The sequence below is a fragment of the Cyprinus carpio genome, chromosome A11, assembly GCF_018340385.1.
Source record: "Cyprinus carpio isolate SPL01 chromosome A11, ASM1834038v1, whole genome shotgun sequence".
Classification (NCBI taxonomy): domain Eukaryota; kingdom Metazoa; phylum Chordata; class Actinopteri; order Cypriniformes; family Cyprinidae; genus Cyprinus; species Cyprinus carpio.
Window position 1 is genome coordinate 7,907,158 of NC_056582.1, and position 8,067 is coordinate 7,915,224.

Consider the following 8,067-nt stretch of genomic DNA (forward strand, 5'->3'; position numbering starts at 1 on the left):
CACCGTACTTGGCTGTATGTCACATCACTATCTATCCATCTGTCTGTCTATCTATTTGTCTGTCAGGGTATATACACAAAAAAAATTAGTGTAGAAACCATTTTCACTCAGAAATTAATATAAAATAAATTGATTGATAGACTGTTTCTTTACTGTAAATGACGACAGTCTACAGTTTTACCTTGTAGTTTTGTTGAACATAAATGATATCACTAATATTTAGTTTGTTTGCAGTGCATAGTGCCGATCATGCTTCACAGTGGGTCAGCTGATGCTGGATGTGTGGTGTCGAGTGATGTGTGTAATGGGAGCTGTACCAAAAAGGAAGTGTCTGTGACCTCGACTGCCATCTCAATGACAGTGGGGATCATTTCCAACACTCTGGCCCTCTTCATCTTGATCAAAGCCTACCACAGATTTAGATTCAAGTCTAAAGCAGCCTTTCTCCTGTTTGCCAGTGGTCTGGTGGTGACTGACTTCTTGGGACACCTAATCAATGGCTCTCTGGCGCTCTACGTTTATGCCTCACAGAAAGACTGGGAAACATTCGACCCTCACAAGTCTCTGTGTGACTTTTTTGGAGTTTGTATGGTTTTCTTCGGCTTGACCCCTCTGCTGCTTGGGAGCTTGATGGCGGTGGAGCGCTGTATCGGAGTGACCCATCCTCTCTTTCACACCACGGCACTGGGGTCCCATCACGTCAAGAGGCTGTTGGGTTTGACATGGCTGCTGGGTCTGCTGGTGGCCCTGCTGCCCCTCCTGCTTCAGCGGTCCTACCAGGTGCAGCATTCGCGAAGCTGGTGCTTCTTCAGGCTGCAGGGGCTGCGTGACTGGGTGGACATGCTTCTGCCGATACTGTTCTGTATGCTGGGTTTGCTGTCTCTCGTCGTCTCGCTGGTGTGCAATACTGTGACTTTTCTCACTCTCCTGCGGAGCAGGGTACAACTTGACCGAGATTATCATCGCCATAGCCGTAACACATCACACCATTCTGAAATGGTCTGCCAGCTTTTGGCAATCATGCTGGTTTCCTGTGTGTGCTGGGGGCCAATTTTGGTAAGAAAATACTTCTTAATGGTAAAATTAATTAATGGTAAAATGGTAAAATTAATTGATAATTAAAACAATTAATAAATTTAAGCCATTAATTTGAATTTACAAATGTAAGAATACAAGTAAGTGTGTGTGTGTGTGTATAATTATAATTTATTCACTACAAATTAAATTATAAATGTAAAAATATAAATAAATCTGTCTATCTATCTATCTATCTATCTATCTATCTATCTATCTATCTATCTATCTATCTACACACACACACACATATATATACACCTACACTTTAAGAAATACATATAAATGTAACAAAATATTACTGTATTAAGTATAAATATAACTTTCAATAAATGTTTTCTATTAAATAATACAAATACATTTATATAAATGTGTGTATAAATAAAATAAAATTCAGTTAAATGTAAAAAAATAATTCATTTTTAAATTAAATTATACATATATATATATATAGATATATATATATATATATATATATATATATATATATATATATATATTGCATTTAATTTATATTAATTTAATAAAATAGGTGTATTATATATAAACTTAACTTTATATTCAGTATATGAGATTTTATTTTTTCTAAATATCAACACATTTATATTTAATAAATATATGCATACATAAGCATATTGAAAAATAATTAATTTTTGCTCGGAGCAACACAAGCAGATGTATAATTCTTGTGTATAATTTTAAATGTATATTTTTGTGTCAAATGCTTTATGAGTTGTATGGTTTGGTCCCCAGATAACAGGCATCATCTTCAGCCTACAGGATCACGGTGAGGATCAGACATCATACACTCATATGCTGCTGGTTGTGCGCATGGCCACATGGAACCAGATCCTCGATCCATGGGTGTACATTCTGCTGCGCAAAGCTGTTCTGAAGAGACTGTTTCAGGTGGCGTTGAGACTTTGCAGTCCTCACTTGACATTTCGGTTCCAGTGGCAGGGCAGCACTCTGGGGAGCTCCAGGATGGAGGCCAGCAGCTCAGTGATCAGCAGACCAGACTTCATCTGCCTGCAGGGACCTTTCCTACCAGACACTGCCATCCAATCATGCAGCTCACCTCCCCTGACGGCAGATGAGAGACCTCCATTCACAGATATTTAATCATGACTGTTTCAGAGAGCCATGCGATGTCTCTCATAGAGGGAATCTGCATTCAATTGAAAATTCAGTCTGATGTCAACCACAGAGTGGTTTTCATTAGCAGAAGTACAATGTGAGAGAAAAATATACAAATAGTTTCCTGCATACTGAATTTTAATCAACCTAAGACATTTGTTCAAATGAAGAGCAAGGTCTAAACATGCTTTTGAAGTTTCAGTCTGTTGCGTCAAGCAACTGTGTTTTGAGACTTCAGCAATCATCAGCAAACTTATTTGGTTAAATGTTTCAAATATAGTAAATATATATCAATGTATGTATGAGGTGTTATGCATCCAATATACAGTGTGTCTGTCATCATCATGATGTTTGCATTTTAAGATAGCTACAGATTTTAAGTGTCTCTGTTTGAAATGTAAACATTATAATTTGCTGCTGTAAAGAGCTTTTTAAATACACATTTTTGTGTCAATGTACTACAAAATATAAACGTCAAAATAAAGATACAACAATCATGTGTTACATAATGCTTATGTTGTCTGTTATTAAATTATAAAGTGTGTTCTATCTTATAGAAATTATGGTCACAGGACAAATGAACAAGTAATCTGTCACATCTGTGACCAGTGGGATAATAACAGAATAAATATGCATAGATAGATAGATAGTTATTTCATTATTTCAGCCCGAGCCGCTAGAGGGCAGCATCACTGCTGTTCGTCATTAAAACAGCAAAAACAACGTGACGTGTTTAGTTTTATTAGTCTGACCACTTCCGCCCTGTTCATTCAACGCATGCTTCTCTGCGCAGCTGCGTTTATCAGGTCAGTAATGAGCAGCGTTATGTGTTTATGTGAAATGTTCATCATTCGGGATGATTGGGCGGTAGCGTTACTCGTCGTGTGTGCTGTAAGTTAGTGGCTGCGCGCGCTGTTTTTGTTGTGATGTGATTGTGAGGTGTGTGTGTGAGGCTGGAGTGATGCACTCAGCTCAGATTGTGCACCGTCAGGATTTCTCTTTATTCTCCGTCACTGCGACATGTGTGAGGGACAGAGACGGAGGTAAAGACAGAGAAGCCTGGAATGTTCCTCAGAGCGACGACGAACGAGTTTTGACGACAAACTGCGCCAGTGTTTTCATCTCGTGGGCCCTGATCTCATCGGCGGTCCCTCTCTCTGTCACTGCACAGCTCTGAGAGGAGCACAGCGCAGCTTCACAGCACATCGTGCGCTGGGGATACAGTTAACATGATTACGTGCCAGTCTGTGTTAAAGTAATAACCGTATTTATTGAAGATTTATATTAGATAGATAATGAAAATGTATTTTCCAGGGAGTCCATAGTGTAATATAACTAAATATAATTGTGTGTGTGTGTGTGTGGGTCAAAGACGAGATGTGCCGTGTTGTTGTCCACAAATAAATTTACAAAAAATATTTTATACACACATAGCACGTTAAGTGCATGTAAAGTGTCTACTTTAAAGGGATACTCCATGCCAAAATGAAAATTTTGTCATTAATCACTTACCCCCATGTCATTCCAAACTCATAAAAGCTTCATTCGTCTTGGGAACACATTTTAAGATTTTTTGGATGAAAACCTGGAGGCCTGTGACTGTCCCATAGACTGCCAAGTAAATAACATTGTCAAGGTCCATAAAAGATATGAAAGTCGTCATCAGATTACTCCATCTGCCATCAGACGTGCAATCTGGGTTTTATGAAGCAACGAGAACACTTAAGCGAAGAAAACAAAAATAACGACTTCATTCTATAATTCCTTTGTCAACAGTCTCCTCTGTGTCTCTCCATATGCTGCGTATGCTCTTCTGTATCATCCGCGCCACAAGGATGCGCTGTTTTATTTCAAATCAAAGCTAAATACACGTAGAAACAGCGCATCCTTGTGGCGCGGATAATACGGAAGAGCATACAGTGATATAGAGAGACACAGAGGAGACCGTTGACAAAGGAATTATAGAATGAAGTCGTTATTTTTGTTTTATACTATGGGGCCGTTGAATGCTTGAATCTGATTGGCTGACGAACGTTCTGAGGTGTGCAATTATTTTCTGGGAAACCCACGACGAACGTAGTTCCAGGCAGCTCTCTTGACTGCATTACAGTTCCACATCACTTCGCATATATTAAAGCTATAATAACAGCCACACAGTTTGCACAAAAAGGTGTTGTCAGCGCTGCCCTGACGATTTTATCAGTTAGCCTGTACAGTGTAGCAACTTAAAGGCTACACATGACATTTCTCACTAGCGATGTAATAACAGCGCTGTTTAGAGGCGCTGCAGCAGAAGAGTGTTTAGAGACGCACAGAGGTACGTTAGCCTAATTCACACAATCTCTCTCTCCATGTGTCTCTGTTTCTCTCTCTCTTTCTAATAACTTCATTAATAACTGCATTAGAATGCTATCAACGTCTCAAGCCTCCGTTACCATGTTTAAAACAACGTTTTGGTTCTAACAAAAGAGGCATTGGATGAGATGCGGAAGAAATAGTCCTACTCACAATAGTGATTTAAGTAAAAAAACCGGACGAATCCCTTTAAATAAATCATCGGTTCGATGTCTTGAGGTGTGGTAACCGTTGTATAAGCGGAATAATTGACTCTGGGCCGCTTCGCGTCATGATCGCGTTGCCGCCTCGGGTGTGCATTATTTTTCCAATAATTCAACGGCCCGTCCTCAATTATTCCTTACTTCTTCGCTTACAAAAAGTGTTCCCGTCGCTTCGTATAACCCAGATTGCGCGTCTGATGGCAGATGGAGTAATCTGATGACGACTTTCATACCTTTTATGGACCTTGACACTGTTATTTATTTGGCAGTCTATGGGACAGTCTCAGGCCTCCCGGTTTTCATCCAAAATATCTTAAATTGTGTTCCAAAGATGAACGAAGCTTTTACGGGTTTGGAACGACATGGGGGTAAGTGATTAATGACCAAATTTTCATTTTGGGGTGGAGTATCCCTTTAATGTTTCACATAACTTTTTGAAAATAAATGTGAAAATATGTGTGAAATAATGTTCCACGTTTATTCAGCGTAACACATTTATGTAATATTCACAATTTTAAAAATGGAGTCCACAGCACAAATGTAACCGTGATGTCACAAAGAAACACTATTTTATAAATCACTTGCCAGCTGATCGATGATAAAAACATTGACAGCCAATGAGAATCCATCCTGCTTTAAAGAGCTCGAGTGGCAGGCGACAAAACTTAAAGAAATGCTGGAATAAACAATGTTATCATGCATTGATGTGGACGCTAATATCTTTATCGTTATAGTTATCATTCGTAGTGTGAATAAGATATAGTGAATAAAAATTTTGCATAAGTGCATATTAAAGGATTTGGATAATAAAGAATTTGTTTTTGTTTGTTTCAGAAGTCAGTATGAATCAAGAGAAACTGGCTAAACTTCAAGCCCAGGTCCGGATAGGGGGCAAGGTAAGAAATATTATCCATGAACCCTGATCAATGATTATTTTCAACATGTATTACTTTTTTTTTGTTTTTTTTTTTTTGCTCAGTTTTGCTTTGTTTTCTACAGGGAACAGCACGCAGAAAGAAGAAGGTGGTGCACAGAACAGCAACGGCTGATGACAAGAAACTCCAGAGTTCATTAAAGAAGCTTGCGGTCAATAACATAGCCGGCATTGAAGAGGTAGATCAGTAGCTCTCCAGTCTTTCCTCACTGATATCCTTCTGTCCTGTTCAGACAGCATTGAGAATTCGATCTTGTTTTGCAGGTGAATATGATTAAAGATGATGGCACGGTCATTCACTTCAATAACCCCAAAGTGCAGGCGTCTCTGTCTGCTAATACGTTCGCCATCACCGGCCACGCAGAGACCAAACAGCTCACGGAGATGCTCCCGGGAATCCTCAGTCAGCTCGGCGCTGACAGTCTCACAAGTCTGCGCAAGCTCGCCGAGCAGTTTCCCAGACAGGGTGAGCACAGAGGCGGTTTGGAAATAGGGGTGGATTTAGAGTTTAGTGTAGATGCTGACATTGATGTTTTGTTACTTTTCGTTCTCGAAAACAAAGCTCCGAAAGCAGAGGATATCGATGAAGAAGACGATGACGTCCCAGGTATGAAGGTTATTCTTTCGAGCGAGACTTTCAATTGCAAGATGCAGATTTAAGTCGTTTTATTCTCTCCTCGCAGATCTTGTAGAGAACTTCGACGAGGCATCAAAGAACGAGGCAAACTGAACGTTGGGCCTTCAGTAACTGCTGTTCAGGGCAAAGTCTCCTGCAGTATTTTTAAATTAGAGTGACAGACATATCATTTCAACACTATCAGTGAAACCAGAGACTTTTATATCGTAAATTGGCTGTTTCAGATCCATGCCTGTCCTTTCTCCTGCATTTATACAGAAGGATGGATGGTAACATGAATGCTTAACAGTCGTAAATCTTAACAACACATTTCTAGTTGAAATGCTATAAATGCTATAAAAATTGGTCTTAATGATTTTTTTTTTCTGTTGATTAAATAAAAAATAAAGCTCATAAAACTTTTCTATATGGTGTTTTGCTTTTCCTGTAGATGCTTGAAGAGATTTGTCATGGGGTCTCTAGTGTCATTATTAAGTGTATTATTATTATTATTATTATTATTATTATTATTATTATTATTACAAGAGTAAAATATGTTTTCCCTTTGAAATGTTTAAAATGCTAACTAGGTTGCACCAAAACACTAAGGATAATTTTTTCCTTTTTATGTTTACAGTATAATAGCTGCCTAGAAACTGCATGTTTGTTAAATATGTTAGCAAAATCATCAAATAAAGATGGTTAATGATCATTTTATCGGCAAATAACGACAATAACCAAGCAGCTGCAAAAAAAAAAAAGCCATTCATAACAAAAACAAAAAAAAAAACCTTAACAAATATACTTACCATTCATTTATTTATTTATTTAACCCATGACCACTGTTTGCAAACTGACTATATTTTTATCTATTACATTTCAATAATCATAACATATACAGTGAGTTACGAGGGGTTCACATTTATGTATTCTCAGTGAATTTTCACAGGCGAAATCCAGTCATTTCAATAGGAATCCGTTTCTCATGCATATTTCGCAACACGTCCACATTTTTCAGACGAATTTTTCACTTTCCAACACAGTTGCACGAGCTGCACTTCATACATGACCACAGTATTTGACAAGAAGAGTTTTGCTATAATCAAACACATTTTGGATGATTAAAGGCGTTTTTATCTACAGTAATGAGAACAGTTATCTTATATACTCAAGCAATAGAAATACCATAAAAGCGATGTGTTATATTAACCCTCTGGTTCTGTTCACTTATTGTTCGCGGGCAAAAGTGACCGAACACCTGAAATTTAACTTTTTGGCCATAAAATATTTTTGTTCAATAATATTTTTTAATTTTTTATTTTGAGATAATTTCATGGTACTAATTATAATATTTTTTTTCCCCAATTGAAAATAATACTAATTTTTATTTTTAATAGGCTATGTTTATATTAATTTTAAATTATGGCAGCATTTCATGGACAAATGGAGACAATGCCTTTAAAATCCAGCTTTTGAAGGCAGATTAGTTCCATCTGGTTGGAGTATAAAAAGAAAAACATCTAAAATTTCATCAGCCACTAGATTCCTATAGAGCTCTATATAAAAGGCTCACTTACTTACTTTTATTAATTTGTGGATTTGGATATATATATTTAGACATTCTTTTTATTAAGGTTTTTTTTTTGGGGGGGGGGGGGGGGGGGGGGTTGAAATGTGAAAAGTGAATGTGTGATTGGGTGTGTCTGATATTTTATAGTGTCACCCCTTCATTGCTGTGCACTTTTTTT

At 37.7% G+C, this 8,067-nt stretch overlaps 2 protein-coding genes across 3 annotated transcripts; both read left to right on the forward strand.

The window, feature by feature from the left end:
- The first annotated feature begins 246 nt into the window (after positions 1–246).
- Positions 247–2,243, forward strand: ptgfr (prostaglandin F receptor (FP)). The gene is made up of 2 exons (XM_042767021.1): positions 247–1,056; positions 1,828–2,243. The coding sequence occupies exons 1-2, from the start codon at positions 250–252 to the stop codon at positions 2,194–2,196; spliced, it is 1,176 nt and encodes a 391-aa protein (XP_042622955.1). The 5' UTR covers positions 247–249; the 3' UTR covers positions 2,197–2,243.
- Positions 2,244–2,902: 659 nt separating this feature from the next.
- btf3l4 (basic transcription factor 3-like 4) lies at positions 2,903–6,742 on the forward strand. 2 transcript variants are annotated; one of them, XM_042767036.1, is made up of 6 exons: positions 2,903–3,017; positions 5,604–5,665; positions 5,769–5,882; positions 5,968–6,168; positions 6,250–6,310; positions 6,387–6,742. In XM_042767036.1, exons 2-6 carry the CDS (start codon positions 5,612–5,614, stop codon positions 6,431–6,433), a joined length of 477 nt encoding a protein of 158 aa, XP_042622970.1. In that variant the 5' UTR covers positions 2,903–3,017; positions 5,604–5,611; the 3' UTR covers positions 6,434–6,742. The 2 variants fall into 2 exon arrangements, with proteins under 2 accessions (XP_042622970.1, XP_042622971.1); XM_042767037.1 differs by lacking the exon at positions 2,903–3,017 and adding an exon at positions 3,078–3,102.
- Positions 6,743–8,067: the final 1,325 nt, after the last annotated feature.